Source organism: Mixophyes fleayi, chromosome 7 (assembly GCF_038048845.1).
Source record: "Mixophyes fleayi isolate aMixFle1 chromosome 7, aMixFle1.hap1, whole genome shotgun sequence".
Lineage (NCBI taxonomy): Eukaryota > Metazoa > Chordata > Amphibia > Anura > Limnodynastidae > Mixophyes > Mixophyes fleayi.
The window spans coordinates 92,638,192-92,659,913 of NC_134408.1; the positions used below are offsets into that span (position 1 = coordinate 92,638,192).

Sequence of the window (21,722 nt, forward strand, 5' to 3'; positions counted from 1 at the left end):
CTCGATCCAAAAATTTAAGAAAAATTAGTACTGTGTGGTGTAAAGTTAAAATAAAAAAACGAGAATGTTCTTACCTGCTATGATCTGTTCAGCTGACCCTGGAAAAGTCTGTTGGCCTCACTCCGAACTCCAATCTGCTCTTAGACCTCAGACTTTTTGTAGCAAGACAAGTGGTTGTCATTACCATTTCCCCATGAACCTGTGAACTTCCCATTCAGGTGAAAAGGATGTGCATGGCGATGGGGTATGGTCAACCACTTGCTTTGTTTAAAACTGGCTGAGCAGTAAATGGAGAGTGGAGTGGAGTGAAGTGCAGTGTGGGATCATAAAACACATCAGGACAAATCCAGTGAATACAGCATAGCAGTTAACTTTGCTTTCATGTTTTATTTTAACTCTTTGTATTCAAACTTTTTCTTTTTGGGTGGAGAATTTTCTTTATGTACAAAGTAAGTCACTATTTCAAATTAATAAATAGCAAATGCTGTGCATTCTTGAGCTAAGTATTAGTCTTTATATTTAACTAAATATGTCTACAGTGTTCTGCAGCAGACTGCCATGTTAGAAGGGAGGTGCTTCTCTAACTAAGCAATCTCGTTAGCACACTGTCCTAAATATGTGGGAGGAGCATCAGTTGTCTATAATGGAGGTGAGAGTGTTTGATCTGCATATGGACGTAGGCAGATACTTCTTTTTTGAGCAGGCGCAGTACAAATTTGCCTATTTTACACAAAGCAAACAGACGTACACCCAATTCAGCTTGACTCGTAGTGTATTCAGCTTTTTATCTTTTCTTCTATGGAACAGGTGAACTACATATTGGAGGGCAGGAGCACTTTTACATGGAAACTCAAAGCATCCGTGTTGTGCCCAGCAGGGAAGGCCAAGATATGGATATCTATGCAGCATCACAGGACGCAACATATATGCAGGTATGTGAATAGACAGCAATTACTCAAACAGAGAATTTTATTAAGAAAAATCCATGTGTGTACAAGTCAGCTGGACAAACCATCTAAGTGCAAAAGTACAAAACAAAGGCATATTGCTGCATGCATCCAGTACGCTTCATAAATGAAGTCCAGTGATTAATGTATAAATATGACGGAAAAATTATGGGCTCCATTCCTATGATGATTTGAGTTATGGAGGTTTAAATTTTTCACACAGCAGAACTGGGACAATTTGCAAGATTATAACAAACTCATCAGTTTATTCTTGTGAATATTTCCCTTTAAACACTAATGGACTTAATAATAAAATGGTGCTAATTATATAAATGTACTATATCCCATAGAAACCAATATAAATCCTTAGCTGTGATTTGTCTAGTGTCTAAAAAATATCATACTGGTCGGCATGGTTGCTTCACAAAGCAGAATTTATTAAATAGGCCACCAAGTCTAAATATATTTTCTTTATTATGACAAGTTCACATTGCTATTAATATATTATTGAAACTTTTACATGTAGCCATATACTATCATGGCAGAAATATAGATTTTATATATATATATATATATATATATATATATATATATATATATATATATATATATATATAAATATATATAAGACAGTGCCAATTTATTTCAAATGATATTAAAGATAATACACTTATTTGGTCCACTAGGAAATTATGGCATTTCTTTCGTAATGAACATGGTCTCATCTAGAGATGGGCGGGCTCGGTTCCCCGAGAACTATGTTAGTGTTAGATCTGCGTCCAATATCCACAATAAACGCAGCTGGTTTTTCACAGTTAATTGAGGTTTTGTGTCCGCATTACAAAATTCCATCGCAACACCATTTTTCCTTTAAACTATTCCACAACTATACCAAAAAGTTTGTAAAAATGTAGTAATTGCGCTGAAAAATGCCATTCTGCCCACTGTACACTTAACCACAGATATGTGGACAAGTGGAAATGGGCAAACCACAGACTACATGACTGTGACAGCCCACTGGGTTGGTCATTCGCCTTCACCAGCAGGGACAGTAGCAGCATGTACGTAACATTTGTCACAGGCAGGCCACTCTTTGTATCACCGGCTTCACTAACAGGCATACAGCTGATAATTTGTTACAAAAACTAAGAGAATGTGATTGACACATGGCTTATACCAGTTGGACTCTCCCCAGGATATGTCATTTCTGATAACGCCAACAATATAGTGCGAGCATTACAGCTGAGTGAATTCCAAAACATTCCCTGTTTTGCTCACGCAATAAACTTGGTGGTGCAGAGCTTCCTAAGAAATAACCGTGAGGTGCAGGAGATGCTTTCGGTGGCCCGTAAAATTTCAGGCCCTTTCAGGCATTCTGCCACAGCATGTAGGAGATTACAGCAGCTCCAAGAACAATTTAACTTGCCCTGCCACCAACTTAAGCAAGAGGTGTTAACAAGGTGGAATTCCACCCTGTACATGCTTCAGAGGATGGAGGAACAGCGCAAACCCATACAAGCATATTGCACAAGCCATGACATTGGGAAAGGAGGGGGTATGTATTTCACTCTTGCACAGTGGGTAATCCTTTCTGTGCTGTGCAAGGTGCTGAAACCATTTGAAGTTGTGATGTGTGAAGTGAGTTCAGACTCTGCTAGCTTGAGCCAAGTCATTCCCTTAATTTGACTATTGGAAAATCAGCTTGACAAACTGAAGGAGGAGATGAAAGAAAGCAATTCCGCACAGTATATTGGCCTTGTAGATCAAGTACTTAATTCTCTTCGCAATGATCCAAGAGATATTAAAATCTTGATCTCTGATCACTTCATTTTGGCGACTGTGCTTGATCCTAGGTTTAAGACCTACATTGATTCTTTGCTTTAAAATGACCGAGATGTGAACATTTGCAAGGAGCTATTAGTCAGCAAGTTATCCGCTGAACTGGGCTTTGGCTTGACAACGTGTCCTCCTTGTCACGTTACCAGAGAGACTTCAACTGGATCCTGATAGTTCAGCCGAGATTGACGTTACTTCAGCGAGGGGCGCGGAGTCTAACAAGTGAAAGGTGTTCACCAGAGATTCCCGCAAGGGAATATGGGCTTTTGCGGCTTCCACTTGCAGGTCGCGGTCCCCTGGAGAAGTTCTCAGCGAACACAGCAGACGGAGCGTAGAATCAGGTAGAAGCAGCGCTATCACTTGATAGCGGTGTCACTCGAGAGAGAAAATATAACTGGGATGTTCAGCGAAGTAGTCACTAGGGAGCTGGTTAGCAGGAAAAGATAGTGTCGCCACTTGGAAGTGCTTTACCGGAATGCTAGCAGCGTAGTCACCTGGAGGTGAGTTCCCCGGAGAGACGTAGCTTGGAAGCTTGAGGGAATAGCAAAAACACAGGAGCTGTTTCCAATCTTAAAGTCAGGGATTGACTGAAAGAACCAGCATTGAGTTCTGGTCAGAGGAAGTAGATATAGTGCAGTTCCAATTGACCAGCCAATAGAGGGCAGTGAGAACACATAAAGCAGTTAGACGGTTCTGCGCATGCGCAGAACCACTGAGCGCTGAACGGAAGAAGGGGAGAGACAGCGCTGGAGAGTTGCAGCAGCGTGGACCAGGTAAGTGAAAGAAATAGCGGGTCTTGGTGGGGATGGCCTCTGTAGTTAGCGGGTACACCCGCCGGCTCCCGGGGAGGCAGCGGGAGTCCGGTGCGTGACAGTACCTCCCCCTTTAGAGGTGGGCACCGAACACCTAGGACCTGGTTTCTTCGGAAATTTGGAATGAAATTTTTTCAGCAGAAGAGGAGCACGGATGTCTGCAGCCCGTACCCAGGAGCGCTCTTCGGGACCGTACCCCTTCCAATCCACTAAATACTTGATTGTTCCTCTAGAATTTTTGGAATCCAGAATATGGCTGATCTCGAATTCATCAGTTTGTTGGAGAGAAAGGGGAGTGGTAGATGTGACAGGAACCGAGAACCGATTAATGATGAGTGGTCTCAATAAGGAGATATGAAAGGCATTGGCAATACGTAGAGTGGGTGGTAGCCGTAGCTTAAAACACACGGGACTGATTACTTGAATGATCCTGTAAGGACCAATGTAGCGAGGAGCAAGTTTCATGCAGGGCACTTTAAGACGGATGTTCTTTGTAGATAACCACACCTTGTCGCCAACCTTCAAAAGAGGAATAGCTCTGCGTTTTTTATCTGCTGCCAGCTTGTAGCGAGTAGAGGATTTCTGAAGGGCCTTTCGAACTCGAGACCAGATGGATAGAAAGTCCTGTCGAAGAGTGTTAACTGCTGGAACTTGGGTGGGAGGGAGGGCTGAAAACTCTGGCATAGGCGGATGGCCTCCAAATACCACGGAGAACGGAGTGGTTGATGTGGATTCGTGAAAGGAATTGTTATGTACGAACTCTGCCCAGGGTAGCAAATCCACCCAATTACTCTGGTTGGCTGAAGAAAATATCCTGAGAAACGTCTCCAGATCCTGATTGACCCTTTCTGTCTGGCCGTTGGTCTGGGGATGATATGCGGAGGAGAATTTCAGACGGATACCCAGAAGATGACAAAGGGATCTCCAGAATTTTGAGACAAATTGTACCCCACGATCCGAGACAATTTCAGCGGGGCAGCCATGTAGTCGGAAGATTTCCTTAATGAAATGTTGAGCTAGACATGCTGAGGATGGAAGGCCGATGAGTGGAACGAAGTGTGCCATTTTTGAGAAACGGTCCACAATAACCCAGATGGTATTAAATTTATTAGCTGGAGGTAGGTCAGTGATGAAGTCCATGCTAAGATGGGTCCATGGCTTGGTAGGTAGTGGAAGAGGTTGAAGTAACCCTTGTGGAACCTGGCGAGGAATTTTGTTTTGGGCACAGATAGGGCAGGCAGCCACGAAATCTTTAACTTCGGAGTGGAATTTGGGCCACCAGTACTGTCGAGAGAGTAGTTCGAATGTTTTACGAGAGCCAAGATGACCTGAAAATCGTGAAGAATGACACCAGTGAAGAAGGCTCTTCCGTAGATGAGGAGGAACAAATGTTTTTCCCTGGGGGGGAATGGGGTTTGAGGAAGTTGAGAATAATTTAATGCATTTGGAGTCCAGGATGGGACGTTCCAGCAAGGTGTCTGATCCCAAATTTTCTGGGAAAGCCCGGGATAATGCATCCGCTTTCCTATTTTTGATACCGGGTTTGAAGGTGACCCGCAGATCAAAGCGGGTAAAAAAGAGGGACCAGCGGGCTTGACGTGGATTCAGGCATTGGGCTGACTGGAGATAGAGTAGATTCTTATGATCCGTGAAGATCGTAACCGGGTGACGAGCCCCCTCTAGAAGATAACGCCACTCAGTTAGAGCCAACTTCATGGCCAGGAGTTCTTTATCCCCAATGGCGTAATTACTCTCTGCTGGCAGGAACTTGCGGGAGAAGAAAGCGCAGGGATGGAACTTGCCTTGAATATTTTTTTGCGAAAGAACTGCTCCTACACCGGTGGAAGATGCATCCACCTCTAGGAAAAAAGGAAGGGAGACATCGGGTTGCTGGAGGATAGGTGCCGATGAAAAGGCTTTTTTGAGAAATTGGAACGCTTCCAATGCTTCTGCGGTCCAATGTTGCGGGTTTGCCCCTTTTCGGGTGAGAGCTGTCAGAGGTGCCACCACAGATGAGTAACCAGCAATAAAGCGCCTGTAATAATTGGAGAAACCCAAAAAACGTTGAATGGATTTGAGTGTAGTTGGTTGGGGCCAGTTGATTATAGCATGAACTTTTCCCGGGTCCATTTGTAGACCGGAGCCAGAAACCAAATAGCCCAGGAAAGGCAACTTAGGGACCTCAAATATGCATTTCTCCAATTTGCAGAACAAATGGTTGGTACGTAATCTGGAAAGAACTTCAGCCACATGTAAACGATGATTGGGAAGGTCTTTGGAGAAGATTAAGATGTCATCCAGATATACTACGACATTGGAATATAGCAGATCGCGAAAGATTTCATTCACAAACCCCTGGAAAACGGCTGGGGCGTTACATAAGCCAAACGGCATCACTAGATATTCGTAATGGCCGTCCCGTGTATTAAAAGCCGTCTTCCACTCATCCCCAGAGCGAATCCGGATCAGGTTGTAAGCTCCGCGTAGATCGAGTTTAGTGAAGATTCTCGCACCTTTAATGCGATCGAAGAGTTCGGTGATTAATGGAATGGGATAGCGGTTTTTAATAGTGATGGAGTTCAGGCCTCTGTAGTCGATACACGGACGGAGAGCTCCATCTTTTTTTTTCACAAAGAAAAACCCGGCCCCGGCGGGTGAGGAGGAAGGTCTGATGAAACCACGTTGCAGATTTTCCTTGATGTAGAGTGTAGTAGCCTCTGTCTCGGGCAGTGAGAGCGGATAGACTCGACCTCGTGGAGGAGTTTTCCCCGGAATGAGATCGATGGGGCAATCCCAAGCTCGATGGGGTGGTAGACGCTCAGAGGATGCTTTAGAGAAGACATCCGAAAAGGAAGAATACTGGTGCGGTAACATAACTGTGGTGGGTTCTGAAGGAATCTGTGTGAAGCCGAGAGGTTTGACTGGTGTTAGGCATTGGCGAGGGCAGGCAGGACCCCACGCAATGATTTGTGATGAAGGCCAATCCAGATGGGGTGAATGTAGATGAAGCCATGGTAGACCTAGGATGATTGGGCTGATGGTTAGTGGGAGAACGAGAAAGGAAATCTTTTCCCAGTGGAGAGCCCCAACTTGCATGGAGATGGGTTTTGTTCGTTTAAGAATACTTCCATTAGGGAGACGGGAACCGTCAATGCCCGTAGTAGCCAAGGGCTTTTTCAGCGGAACAGTGGGCAGCGCTAGCCTAGTAACCAGAGATTGTGACATAAAGTTCCCGGCTGCTCCAGAATCCAACAAGGCCTTGGACGACTGGGGCCCTGAAAGCAAATGTAAGGTGACAGGGAAAGAACACGTTAGATCTGGAAAAGAAGTTGGAGAGGAAGTAAGAGTCCCTAGACTGACCTCTCCAGTGCAGGCTAGGGTTTGTCGTTTCCCGAACGCCGGGTACATGAAGCCAGGAGGTGACCAGGATCTCCACAATATAGGCATAGTTTATTCTTCATTCTTCTCTCTCTTTCATCCGGAGATAAACGGGAGCGCCCCAGTTGCATAGGCTCATCCGTAGATGTAGGTGGTTGAAAACGAGGAGCTAGACGAAAGGTAGACCGTCTAGGAAGGTCTTTCTCGGACGATCTTTCCCGAAGCCGAAGATCTACCCGGTTGCAGAGAGAAATTAGGGCATCCAAGGTGGGTGGCAATTCTTGAGAAGAGAGGGCATCCTTGATTTTATCTGACAGCCCTTGCCAGAAGGCAGCAACAAGAGCCTCATCGTTCCACTGGAGCTCGGAAGCTAGGGTCTGAAACTCAATAACGTATTGAGCCACAGAACGGGAATTTTGACGTAGTCTTAGGATGCTAGTAGCAGCGGACGTCACTCGTCCCGGCTCATCAAAAATCCTCCTGAATGCCGAAGTGAAGGCGGAAACATCATTGAGAAGATTGTCATTATGTTCCCAAAGGGGCGAGGCCCATGCCAGGGCTTTCCCGGATAGGAGGGAGACCATATAAGCGACTTTTGACCTGGGAGTAGGAAAATTCTGAGGTAATAACTCAAATTGAATGGAGCACTGATTTAAAAAGCCTCGGCAAGAGGTAGGATCACCATCAAATTTGGAGGGTGTAGGCAAACGCAGAGAGGAAGCGGCTGCAGCAGGGACTTCGACTGCTTGTGGTTGAGCAGCCGGCTGAGGCGGGGTCTCCTGTAAGGCGTCTAAACGGGATGCAAGAGTTTGCAAACCTTGCAGAAGTTGCATCTGAACTGCATCCTGACGCTCCACTCTTCCAACCAGGTGTTGAAGCATGTCCTTGGCGGAAGGTTCTCTATCAGGATCTGACATGGCTGGTTCTTAGTGTCACGTTACCAGAGAGACTTCAACTGGATCCTGATAGTTCAGCCGAGATTGACGTTACTTCAGCGAGGGGCGCGGAGTCTAACAAGTGAAAGGTGTTCACCAGAGATTCCCGCAAGGGAATATGGGCTTTTGCGGCTTCCACTTGCAGGTCGCGGTCCCCTGGAGAAGTTCTCAGCGAACACAGCAGACGGAGCGTAGAATCAGGTAGAAGCAGCGCTGTCACTTGATAGCGGTGTCACTCGAGAGAGAAAATATAACTGGGATGTTCAGCGAAGTAGTCACTAGGGAGCTGGTTAGCAGGAAAAGATAGTGTCGCCACTTGGAAGTGCTTTACCGGAATGCTAGCAGCGTAGTCACCTGGAGGTGAGTTCCCCGGAGAGACGTAGCTTGGAAGCTTGAGGGAATAGCAAAGACACAGGAGCTGTTTCCAATCTTAAAGTCAGGGATTGACTGAAAGAACCAGCATTGAGTTCTGGTCAGAGGAAGTAGATATAGTGCAGTTCCAATTGACCAGCCAATAGAGGGCAGTGAGAACACATAAAGCAGTTAGACGGTTCTGCGCATGCGCAGAACCACTGAGCGCTGAACGGAAGAAGGGGAGAGACAGCGCTGGAGAGTTGCAGCAGCGTGGACCAGGTAAGTGAAAGAAATAGCGGGTCTTGGTGGGGATGGCCTCTGTAGTTAGCGGGTACACCCGCCGGCTCCCGGGGAGGCAGCGGGAGTCCGGTGCGTGACACTCCTTCAGTTTCTCAGGCAGCTGCTGCTCCGAAAAAATTGCACTTTCCATAGAGAAGCAGGGATGACGCAAGGGGCAGACCACAACAGTTTTCCATCTGGGCTGGTTTGAAATATTTTACAAAACAATGTGTGACCTTGCCCATAACTCCATCCACTCCTACTATTAACATGCAAAGGATGGTGGAGGATTATTTTCAAGAGTTAATTGATATGGAAATGTTAGACAGTCCCTTTCCATATTAGGAAGAAAAACAAGCCATTTGGAAACCCATGTACAAACTTGCTTTGCAATACCTAAGCTGCCCACCCTCCAGTGTGTACTCTGAAAGAGTATTCAGCACAGCCGGGAACCTTGTCAGTGATCGACGTAGGAGGTTACTTCCGAAAAATGTGCAAAAGATGATGTTCATCAAAATGAACTACATCTTCCACGAGGAATGCCTTTACCGTTAAATACATCCAAGTACAGACACTTCCCTAATGGCGGATTCCAGAGGAGATGAATTAATAGTCTGTGATGATGATGTACACACTGATGAGGGTGAGGATGATGCCTAAGATGATGACGACAACATCTTTTTAAAACTTTCACTATAAGTGTAGGGTGTAATCTAGAGCCAAACAGAAAAGATGCTTTGACCATTTCGATTGATCGTCCAGTCTTTGCAGGCTGGTTTTTTTTTCTATTTAATTTTAAGTGTAGGGTGTAATACACAGACAGACACCAAACTGCCATTTTTGCTATGGATTTCAATAGCTCTTTGGCTGCCACCCTGGATTGGTGTGTGTAGCTGTAGAATTAAGGAGGGCCTAGCAGGGAATCAACAGTATTTTTCATTATTTGCACTAATAAGGTTTGGGAATAATTTACACCCAAACAGAACATCTGCTTTAGGCATTTCTATTTTATTGTACAGTATTTGCAGGCTGCTTCTTCTTCTATTTCAATTTTTATCTATGGGATTCATCTAGACCTAAACAGAACATCTGCTTTGGACATTTCTATTTTATTGGACAGTCTTTGCAGGCTGCTTCTTCTTCTATTTCAATTTTAATCTAATGGGATTCATCTATACCTAAACAGAACATCTGCTTTGGCCATTTCTATTTCTTCTTTTTCTATTGAACTATAAGTGTAGGGTGTAATATACACCCAAAGACGATGGCTCCATTACCAATAGTCAAAGATGGAGAGGAAGACAAGCAGGCTTGTCTGTAGAATTTGCAGGCAAGTGTTGCATTACATTGAATAAATAAGACACATAGGGGGAGAAGGAGAAGAGGGAGACAGAAAATGAATCATCTTCCTCTTACTCAGGACTGTCAATGGTGTTATAGTCTCTTAGTAGGCTGTGGATCAGCCTGCAACAGTCCTGGATGGTCATCTTCTCCCTTTTTAAGATGAGGTGATTCCTGGCAAGCCAAATAGCGTCCTTAAAGCATTTCATTAGGCTCCAGTCCTCCTGGATTGCCCCAATGATGTGGGTCCCAGGAAATAATCCATAAAATACTGAATGGTATGAAAGGCAAGTTATGGGCACACTGTCCATGTGTTCATGTTCCAAGGCATCCAACAGTGCCTGTGCAGTGGGGAGGTCCCAAAAAAAACGCTGTGCTGTTTCCCTTCTGGTGATGCAGAAGGGGCAGTGGACATATTGACACAGGTTCCGGGAGTGCATGAATGTCCTGAGAGGCAGACATCCCTGGATTGCCATCCATGCAATGTCTTTGTATGTAGTAGTTAGCCTCTTAGAATCCACATTCTCCCACACGTGTTTTGTTGTGTTTGTAATCAGCACTTTACATAATAGGCACCTAACTATATTAGAAGTTTGTGGGAATTGGGGCTGATTCGAAGCTCACTGATTAACTGGCTTTTTGCTATGAATTTAAATGGCTCTTCTTACTGCATTGTCTGGCACACTGGATTGGTGTGTGTCTGATAAAAGCACACATCCCAGGGAAGTCAGCGCTCGTTGACATTTATTAGCTGTAGAATTACCTCACTTATCCAAGAAACAGGTGGAGCACTAAATTATGTTATTTTAGCCCCAAAAAATTGAATTTTTTAACAAATTGCAAAACAAAACCAAAACACGCAAGGGCGGTTTTAAGAAAACCAAAACACGAAGGTAATCCAGATCCCAAAACCAAAACCAAAACACGGGGGTCAGTGAGCATCTCTAATTTCAGGTGACATAAAGGCAGGTATGTAATGTAACAAAGCTATGAGAAAGGCAAGTCAGATGCTTGGTTGCATAGGGATAGGAATCGGTAACAGAAAGAAGGAAGTAATATTGCCCGTGTATAGTTCATTGGTGCGGCCTCATCTTGAATAGTGTCCGTTCTGAAGGATATAAATACATTAAAGACTGTACAAAGAAGGGCAACTAAAATGGTGCATGGTCTACAGCACAAAACTTACCCGGAAAGACTAAAAAATCTTAATATATATAAATAAATGGTAATGATGATTGAAGGACCAAATAGAGTTTGAGGTTTTCATAGGTTGAAAACTGGGCAGACTAGCTGGGCCAAGTAGTTCTTATCTGCCGCCAAATTCTCTGTTTCTATGAAAGCAGCACTCAGTTTTCTTTTATTCACATTAAACCACGGATTGCAGTGCTTCAACCTATTAGGCTATAGGTATATTTATTTTCTTATATATCTCCCCTGTAACTGGAAGTGTCATCCAACAGCCTTCCCACCAACTGGGCTTTTACTTCATCAAAATCAGATTAGGCACTCCAAATCCACATACCAACAACCAAATCCTTTTTAGCAGGCCTAAAGATATATTTATGACCCCTCTGGGTCCTTCTGAGTAGTAATTACTGAACATTATACAATTTACTAACTGTCTAGCACTGGATGTGATAATCCCACCACAATTCATTAACAAAGCTTTGCTGCTCTCTAGTGGCTATATGTATAATTACAGAGCCTTTCTTCATAAAGAAATCAGAAGAGATCCTTATGTGTCATCTTTACTTTGTTACAACATCTTAATCAAGGAACTATAACTGAATAATAATTAGATTATCTACAGGATTTGTCTCCCCACAATTAACCTTATGCTGAGAACAATGTAGATACCAATATTTAAACTGACCTTTGCCTACCTTTGGCCTTGAGATGTTCTATTCAGGTGAACCAGTACGCCTATCTTACAGCGAATTGGAGTTTGAAAATTTCACAAGATGCCTAAAGGAAACTACAGAAATATCCAACTAACTCAAGAGAGGAAAGAAATTCCCGTGTGTCAGCACAGATTCTGAATTGGAAGATGATGAAAATGTGAAATACTGAGAATCCAGATTCATAAAGAGAAAGATCATCATCATCATCATCATTTATTTTTATAGCGCCACTAATTCCGCAGCGCTGTACAGAGAACTCGCTCACATCAGTCCCTGCCCCATTGGAGCTTACAGTCTAAATTCCCTAATATACACACTCACAGACAGACTAGGGTCAATTTTGATAGCAGTCAATTAACCTACCAGTATGCTTTTTGGAGTGTGGGAGAAAACCGGAGCACACGAAGGAAACCCACACAAACACGGGGAGAACATACAAACTCGACACAGATAAGGCCATGGTCGGGAATTGAACTCATGACCCCAGTGCTGTAAGGCAGAAGTGCTAACCACTAAGCCACCATACTGCCCAATCACAGACACAATAAAACTTTCTCCATCCAGAGGTAGCAAAACGTGTGAGTAAATATCTCATGGTGGAGGATGGAGCAATGTATAACTACAGAGTATTCCCCAGATGGAAGCTTTCTACTTAACCAGAGCTTAAAATTACAGCAATCTTCAACCAGTTTAGGATAAAAGAAGCCGTAGGTGCACAAACACCAATGGATAAGGCCTACATGAAGTCAAAATGAGAAGATGATTTTCTACTTAATAACAAGAAGTACAGACGTGCAATGGGGGCATTGTTGTACGTGGAACAACTACATGTCCAGAATTTGCAGCTCTAGATGTGTGAGTAAGCTTTGTAAAAGGGATTGGGATGCAGTCAAGAGAGCCATGCAATATCATAAATAGACTCAATAATGAATATAGAGATATCCAACTCCATATTAAAGTAATATGTATTTAAATACAATGTCATTACAGTCCCTGTTGGTGTAATGGTCAAGCATCCAAATACTTTTGTCCATATAGTATATGCATAGTGTGACAACTACTGCACTGTATGTATAAAGTTGTTAATAAAGTTTAAAAAAGGACAGAAAGACGAAAACTAGAACTGTCAGTTGACGTAGTGTGTGTTACAGCAGGTAGCATAAAAAAAATTCTATAAACACTGCTTTAAGTTCAACATGCTTGGGTAATGTCCTGTTGCTAAAGTGGAGATCAAAGATCTTGGGGTAGGTAGATGGACTTTCAAGAGTAGAGAGTTTGTTCATATATAGCATACCTACCAACTGTCTTTATTTCAGCGGGACAGTCATGATTTCAGGGCGTTATTGTGAGTAATTTTACACAACTGAGAGGGTGCTGTTAATGAGTACATAAGCAGAGCCATAACTTACAATTTTAGCGCCTGGGGTAAGAAGGAAAACTGCCCCCCACCCCCCGCCCTCAATTTTAACCAAATGAACCTAAAGCATTCATAAACTGTGCCCCCCCTTGAACGTTGCGCCCTGGGTGATCGCACCTCTCGCACAGCCATAGTTACAGCTCTGTACATATGTACAGACAAATGGATTATATGGTGCTTTATTAAGAACCAATTAACCTACCAGTGTGTTTTTGGACTGTGGGACAAAGCCAGAATATGCAAACATAACATAAATAGCACCCTGGTCAGAATGCCTAGCTTTATCTTTTGGAAAAATGTATAGTGATACTAATCAACTTGTTGCACTAATATTTTACATCAGTGCAGTATGAAGCATAAAACACATAACCAAATGTTATGCCAGATTTTAAAACCTGTATTTTTTTCTCTTAGGGGCTTGTGGCAACAACTTTAGGCATACCGTCTAACCGCATCCATTGCCATGTGAAGCGGATAGGAGGGGGATTTGGTGGTAAAATTGTAAAGACAGCCTACATAGCAGCTATTACAGCAGTGGCAGCGAAGAAGTAAGTGTCACGCTTCAGTTCTTCAGATTTGGAACGGTCCTGGGTTTTGTGAATAAATATGCCCTATGTTAGTACATGATCATGCAACTTTCCATAATACTTTTTTTCTGGGAAAACATATTGTTGGTAAAGAGCAAGTAGGAAAAAAAATAAAAACCTGTGTAATCCCTCCCTATGCTTGGAATCAAGAAGGGGCTAATGAAGGTGCATTTTTAGTATTCTCTCAATGTATAGGACTATCTATGCCTTTGGAGCAAATTGTGCACTGTCTTGTCATCATTGTTGTGCAGCCTTGTGCAATTTCTTTTAACATGTCATGAGATTATTAAAATAGATGTTCTTCCCTATGGAAATTAGAATTTGATACATACAGAGAAATACAACTGCTTGTAAATCGAGTGTCCTCTTGTTGTCATTTAGAACCAAACATCCTGTTCGCTGTGTTTTAGAGCGAGGTGAAGACATGTTAATAACTGCTGGCAGACACCCTTATCTTGGAAAATACAAAGTGAGTTTTAATGGAAATATATATTGTCATATGTGCAAATATATTTACTGATGGACAGAAAGTTGTATTTGCCAGGGATGTAGCTGGCAATCACCAAGCCCCATAGCAAAATTTGCAGTAAGGGGCTGATGCATAGTTACTTACGGCATTGGAGGCTCCTGCTCACTCTACAAAACATGTCATGGGGCTGGTGCATGCACAGTGCAGCCCTGATTGGGATTTCAGTTCTATTGTGATGCTGAAATCCCAAAAGAGATTCCACTGAGTATGCACAGATATCTGTGTGCACTCGGAGCAGGGACCTCTGGAGCATACTTGCCCACTTTTTGATGTTGAGTTCCTAGCTGGGAGGTGTGGGGGTATGGATGGAGGGGCCAGCTTGGAGAATCACATCATTTTGTACAGGGGAGGAGGGGAGGGGGGCAAAATGACGTGATTCCCCGAGAATCGCATCATAGCTGCTCTAATCCTGCCCACTTCTCTAGGAAGTGGACAGATGCGGGAGGATGCCCTACTCTCCTGAGAGACCTTCCCGAAGTTTGGGAGTCTCCCAGACATTCCAGGAGAGTTGGCAAGTATTCTCTGGTACAGAAAGACATACATTGCCATGCACTCCTTACGTAGCAGCTGCATGCTCTTCTCTGGAGGTGGTCGACCCCAGAATTTTATATTTTTTAAGTATGCTTAGTCACTCAAGATGGTACTATATACTATATACTAATGCCACATACAACTTGGAATATCAGCATGTTGTGACTTTTATATGTTTCTAAATAAACATTAAAAAGACTTGATTGCTGAACTTTGTAAACGCACACGTGAAGTTAATTTAAATGTATAAAACAGATTTATATTTTATTTTAGGTGGGTTTTATGAATGACGGTAGAATCGTGGCAGCTGATGTCAGTTTATACAGTAATGGTGGCTATTCTGGGACAGAATCTATCTTTGTAAGTTTTAGATACCTCTAGATAAGTTTCTGTTAACTTACTGGCAATTTACCAGCAGAGTGTGCACATTCTTTCCTATGTAGGTTTTGACTAATTTGAAAGACTATTACCAGCTTTTATTTCTTATGTGGAACATAAGCGTTACCATTTGAGATACTTGTCTGTATCCCACATTCTCTACGGTTATGTTTACCTGCATTTTAATGGTCTCTCTGCTAATACAGGGACTTATGTAGAGTTACCCTGAACATGTAAGCAAAATTTGAACATGTTTCGTCCTTTTAAAAGACATAATTTACTGGATATTCAGACACACCATTCTTAATATACATGCGACTCTGATTGTAAACAAAATGTGCACATTTCAGTAAGATACCCTTAAAGACCATCATACATTAAAAGCATATGAAAAAACATGTGTTTTACCTGCATCTTCTCTATGCAGGTAAAGTAATGGCAAGTACTAAAACAAGAAAAAGGCAGTGCTTAGTGTGCCCCAGACCTTGATAAATAGAACCATGGGTTTAATTAAAGATAAGTCAGATATCAATTTGAAACAATTAATCCTGTTAATTCTAGCAATATTGCAAAACCATAGCAGGACTTTTACTAATCAGCTTAGCATATTAATCATATCACAATAAAAAGTCTGAACAATGAATTCCTTAGAATAACATCCAGATTGTAACTGTTTAGATGTTTGCTCAAAGTTGAATAGATCCACTGAAGTCAATGGTGAAGAAATCAGATGGATGAAACACTTTTTTTAGGAACACAAATGTCACTGTTCTTTAGTGGAAATCTCCCAAATAGAATCTGGTAAGCTCACCAGTGGTATGTGAAGTAAAATGCACCATTTGTTAATATTGTGCTGCTCCTGATATATCATACTTGCCCACTTTTCCTCATTGGCTTCAGGGAGATCCCGTGGTAGGTAGGCGTGCAGGGGCGGGGCCTGATGAATCACATCATTTTGGCCCCACCCCCTAAACGATTGTTCCAATTTTTTATCCGTTTACAGTAGGAGTCGGGCTAAGATGACGCAATATTTGCACCATTAAGCCCCGCCCCTTATCTATTGCGGGGGCATGAACCGGGAGGTTGCCCTGCTCTCCCGGGAGCCCGGGAGGTCTCCCAGAAATGCGGGAGTCTCACGGACATTCCGGTAGAGTAGGGAACTATGCGTTAAAGAAAAGCAGCTTATGAATCTCTACAGACTGAAGTGTCTTTTACATTTCTGTCTCCATTACTGAAGTCATGTTGTGTTACCTGTCAGTCTTTGATTAAATTTTGGTCTCCATGAAAATGGCCACCTCCATAGGCATCAATACATGGACATACGACACAATTTCTGAACTGTGTCAACATGCCACAGATGGCGAAGCAAACCACGTCTTGTACTGGCTAGGCATCAGGGAGAATGCCAGACTCTTCAGGGAGTGAGGGAGATCACCCCTATTTCAGGGAGTCTCCCTCACATTCAGGGAGAGTTGGCAAGTATGTGATATATCAGCTTTGTAAAAAGGTGTCTTGACACTGTGAACTAAGGATGTCAAAGTCCTGGTCAAAGAGAGGTGCTGTTTTCGGATTCATTTTTTTCATCTGATCACCTGCAAGAGGAAATAAAACAATGTTTGGCATTCATTTATAGAGGGTGCCAGCATTTTTTTAACTTTTTGATCCTGTAAAATAGGATTCTTATTTGCCTTTTAAGTCAGAGTAATTCACTGTTGTAGTTTACCTATTAACTGGAACAGTGATTTTAATTAAACATTATTTAGAAATACCTGGACAATGGGTAAAATATGTGGTCAGTGCAATATATTGATGTATAAATACCATAATTTCTATTAGCTGCAGACAGACTTGTATCCCAATTATTGCTTTAATCCTCTTTCAGAGCCTCATATCTCCCAATCTTCCCCAGTTCCTCCCCTTCCTGTCTCCTCAGCCCAATGAACTGTTAAGTTGGGTACACCCTACAGAAAATTTCTAATGATGAGATATCTGTAACAATTTTACCAACGACTGAAAGTCCCGATGAGCATGCAGATTTATACATGCACCTACACAATTTACCTTCAGATCTGTGCTCTTCATCTGTTATAACCATCTGCTGAAAAGATCTTGACTCTTTAAACTCTATAGGGATCTGCCCACACTGCTGGACGTGAGTGCATACACACGTCTTAATTTGCCCGACATTGTTCCATTGTTGATAGGAATTTTAGTCTGTTTATAAAACCAAACGATACGATGTGCTTTGCTATGCTAAAACATGATCATGGGAGCGCACAAACAAATGCAATAGTGGACCTAACAATCATTTATCATGTGATTGGCGTGATAATCAGGAGAAAAATCTGTAGTGTGTACCCATGAAATCAATACCAATTTATTTTAGATTGTAAACTTGTGTGGAAAGAGCTATCTTTAAATTTGTTGTCATTTTATATAATCTGTTTGTATTCTGATACCCTCAACATGCAATTATAATAATCCCATCCTGTTGCTTGGCACACATGATTCATGCACCATAGTTTCTTTAAATATGTCCACTGTCAATAAATTGTAGTGTCTTTAGTAATGCAATATACTATTTGCCGTAGATAATGGAGATTTCAGTACTTCAAACAGATGCTTCATACCACCTCCCTAATCTGAGATGTCATGGAACAGTTTGCAAAACCAATCTGCCATCCAATGTTTCATTTCGAGGTTTTGGGTTTCCTCAGTGTACTCTGATTACAGAAGTGTGGATTGATGAAGTTGCAACAAAGTGTAATTTACCACCTCATCAGGCAAGTGTTTATTAAATGTCTGTAATATGTGTTAGTCATTATTTGAATAATTCTTTAAGGAGTCTGCAAAGTGGTTACAAAGTTGTCCTGCCTCAGTCGTAGATTCATCAAACCTTCCAGAAAGGAAAAGTGAAGGTGTTTCCCATAGCAACCAATCAGATTCTAACAATCATACTCTATGATGTACTAAATAAATGATAGCTAGAATTTGATTGGTAACTATGGGCACCGACTCCCCTTTTCCTTTTTAGAAGAGTTTATAACTCAACCGCTGAGGCTTGGACAGCTTTGTATTTGTCTCTCTGACACAAAATAGGAGATAAGCATGGTCAAGATTAGAGATGCCCACTGACCTCCGTGAAGCGGTTTTGTCTTTGGATTAGCTTCGTCTTTTGTTATTGCAAAACCACCCTCGTGTGTTTTGGTTTTGGATCTGTATTTTTTGCTAAAATATGCTCAAATCACATAATTTTGCTCTTTTTTTGATCCTACATTATTATTGACCTCACTAACACTAATTTAAAGTCATTTGCAGTCAGTTTTGACCATCTCACAAGTCACAATATTATTTTCATACACTTTCAAACAAAGATTGCAGCAGTTCTTGCCAGTGATAAGAAAAAGGCCATTGTCATGCCTGGGCATAAGACCAACATTCCACCTTTTATGTGTGCAATTTTTTTTGCACAAATTCTGACAACAGTTGTCTAGCCATTTGTAGCATTTGTAAAGCCACACTCAGTAGAGGTAGGGACCTTAACCATCTAGGATCCTCATCCATATTACGGCATTTGAAGCGAGTTCATGGAAAGTTGCTGGGAAAATCAGAAACTTATGTTAAAAAAATAACAACAAGCAGTCCAGCATCATCTACCTCCCTTCTCTCATCTAGATCCCAGCACCTGCAATCTACACCCCCAACACCTTCATCATCAATATCCTCACAAGTGATGGGAGTTAGTCCTGCATCCAAGTTGCTAAGGCTAGATGACTCCTACACTAACCATGATTCCTCTGAAGAATTATTGAGCGTTAGTTCCCCTGCTGCTGCTGCTGCTGCTGCTGCTGCTGGGGGTCGATCTTAAACCCAGAAGAATACTACTAGTAGTTTACAACAATTGACTGCTAAACTATCCTTTGCTAGAGGAAGAAAGTAAGAAAATTATCACCCAGTCGCAAAGCGGATCACAGACGCCATGGGGACTATGCTAGTATAAGATATGCATCCAATATCCACTATTAATGCAGCTGGTTTTAGACAGTTACTTGAGGTCTTCTGTCCCTATTATCAAATTCCATTACAACAACATTTTACTAGAAAAGCTATTCCTCACCTCTACCAGAAGATTTGTAAAAATTTAATTATTGGGCTACAAAATGCATTTTTTACCCACTGTACATATGACTGTGACAGCCCACTGGGTTGGTGATTCGCCTTCACCATCAGGACCAGCAGCAGCATCTACCCAAGTACGTCACATTTTTCAGAAGTAGACTACTCTGTATATCAGCGGCTTCACTAAGAGGCATACAGCTGACAATCTGTTACTAAAACTAAGGGATGTCATTGCAACATGGCTAATCCTGCTTGGACTCTCCTGAGGATATGTGTTTTCTGATAACGCCACCAATATTGTTAAAGCATTACAGAAGGGGGGAATTCCATCACATTTCCTGTTTTGCTCACACAATCAATTTGGTGTTACAGAACTTTGTAAAAAATGACAATGACATGCAGGAGATGCTCTCTGTGTCCCGAAAAATTTAGGGTTATTTTCGGGATTCTGCAAGCAGCATGTAGGAGAATGCAGCAGCTGCAAGAAGACTAGAATTTGAGAGGAATGTACTTTAGTCCAGCGAAGTAGTCACCTTTAAAGAGAGTGCAGACACAGTTAGCTTGAGTCAAGTGATTGCCTTAATTATACTTTTCGAGAAGCAGCTAGAGAAATTGAAGGATGAAATTAAAGTAAGCAAATCCGCTAACTATATTGTAATTGTAGATCTAGGACTTAATTTGTTTCGCCAGGATCCAAGCGCTATCAACATCTTGTAATGACGTCTCCTCCTTCAGTTTCTCTGGTAACTGCTTCTCGGAAAAAAGTTAGCTTTCCCAAGACACCCAGTGGAGATGCAGATGAGTCAGCACAACATTTTGACATTTGCTCTGCTCTAAAAGGATTGCCCAAAAATCGTGACAGCTCTGCCATAAAATGAACTACAAATTCCATGAGGAAAGCCATTATCTGCAATTACATCAAAGTACACAGACTTCTGTGATGGTGGATTCTAGCGGGGATGAATTCATATTGTTTGAGGAAGATGTACACAATGATGAGGGTGAATATGATGTCAGTGTAGATTGCAGGTGCTGAAATCTAGCTAAGAGAAGGGAGCTACCTGATGCTGGTATGCCTGGTAATATTTTGGGTAGAATGGTATCTTGGCAATTTTATGTTTTTCTACAGTATACTTTCAGGGTTTTTTAGAGAGGTTTTTTTCTTTAAAAAGGTACAAGCTTTTTATTTACATTTTTGTTTCCCGGACTTAAAACCACTATGCACTTTAACATAGGTAGGGGGATTAGTATCATCATGACTGAGACTGGAAAGTGACAACAACAATGTCACCCCTCCTGTTTCTGTATGAGCTATAGCACAATACAATGTCACTGGAGAATTTGAAGAACACTGACAGCCCTGTTATTACAATTTCTGTTTCAGCACTAAACCCTGCCATCTCTTCTGTTTGAGTGAGCTAATGTACAGTAAAATGTAACTGTAGATGTAGACCAAGCCAGTCAGCCCTATAATTTCTATTTCAGCAATGACTCTTTGAAGCATTGGAGCACTCCTCTTTGCCTGTTACCTATATAACGCAGTAGAATTTGCCTGCAAATTCAGAAGACAAGCCTGCTAGCCCTCCTATTTGTATTTCAGCAATGACTCTTTGAAGCATTGGAGCACTCCTCTTTGCCTGTTACCTATATAACGCAGTGGAATTTGGCTGCAAATTCAGAAGAAAAGCCTTTAAGGACTAGTATTTGCATTTCAGCAATGAGAATTAGCAACGCAGCTCTCCTTTTTCTGTTACCTATATGAGACACTTTTTGAGTCAGAATGACAAGGTCTTGCATCATCATGACTGACCTTACAAGAAGATGCCCCACTGACAGTTGCAGAACTAGCACTCATAGAGAAAGGCGAAGGCCTGATTCTTTCTTTGCCTCTGCGTGTGTAGAATGGCATGTTGGCAATTTTATTTTTTTTCAGCACTTAACTATGCCTTGATTACAGGTGTGTTTTTCTTGACCAAGGTAAAAGGAGTTTTTTTACATTTTTGTTTGCCTGACATAAAAACACTAAGTACTTTTACATAGGCTTTACCAGATGACGTACAGGGATTACTATCATCATGACTGGTGGCAGCAGCTGCTTGGTGCTCCTGCTCTTCTGTGTACTGCTGTGAATCCATTTTGATAACACCGTACACTTTTTGGTGCAAATTCAGAAGAAAAGCCTGCAATAACTAGTATATTTGTATTTCAGCAATGACAAAAAGCAATGGAGCTCTTGTGTTTGGGTGTATATAACACCCTACACTTTTGGTGCAAATTCAGAAAAAAAGCCTGCAAGGACTTGTATATTTGTATTTCAGCAATGACAATTAGCAATGGATCTTTCTTTAACACTGCGACCACCCTCCTCTTTAACTTCT

The 21,722-nt window shown here is 42.1% G+C and overlaps 1 protein-coding gene across 1 annotated transcript in view; it reads left to right on the plus strand.

Annotated features, from left to right (window-relative positions):
- Positions 1-21,722, plus strand: part of LOC142097881 (aldehyde oxidase 1-like) — a 104,694-nt gene that overhangs the window by 47,687 nt on the left and 35,285 nt on the right. Inside the window, 5 exon segments of the mRNA XM_075180108.1 lie at positions 808-932; positions 13,615-13,748; positions 14,169-14,256; positions 15,121-15,207; positions 17,817-18,008. Coding sequence (XP_075036209.1) covers positions 808-932; positions 13,615-13,748; positions 14,169-14,256; positions 15,121-15,207; positions 17,817-18,008 — 626 coding nt within the window.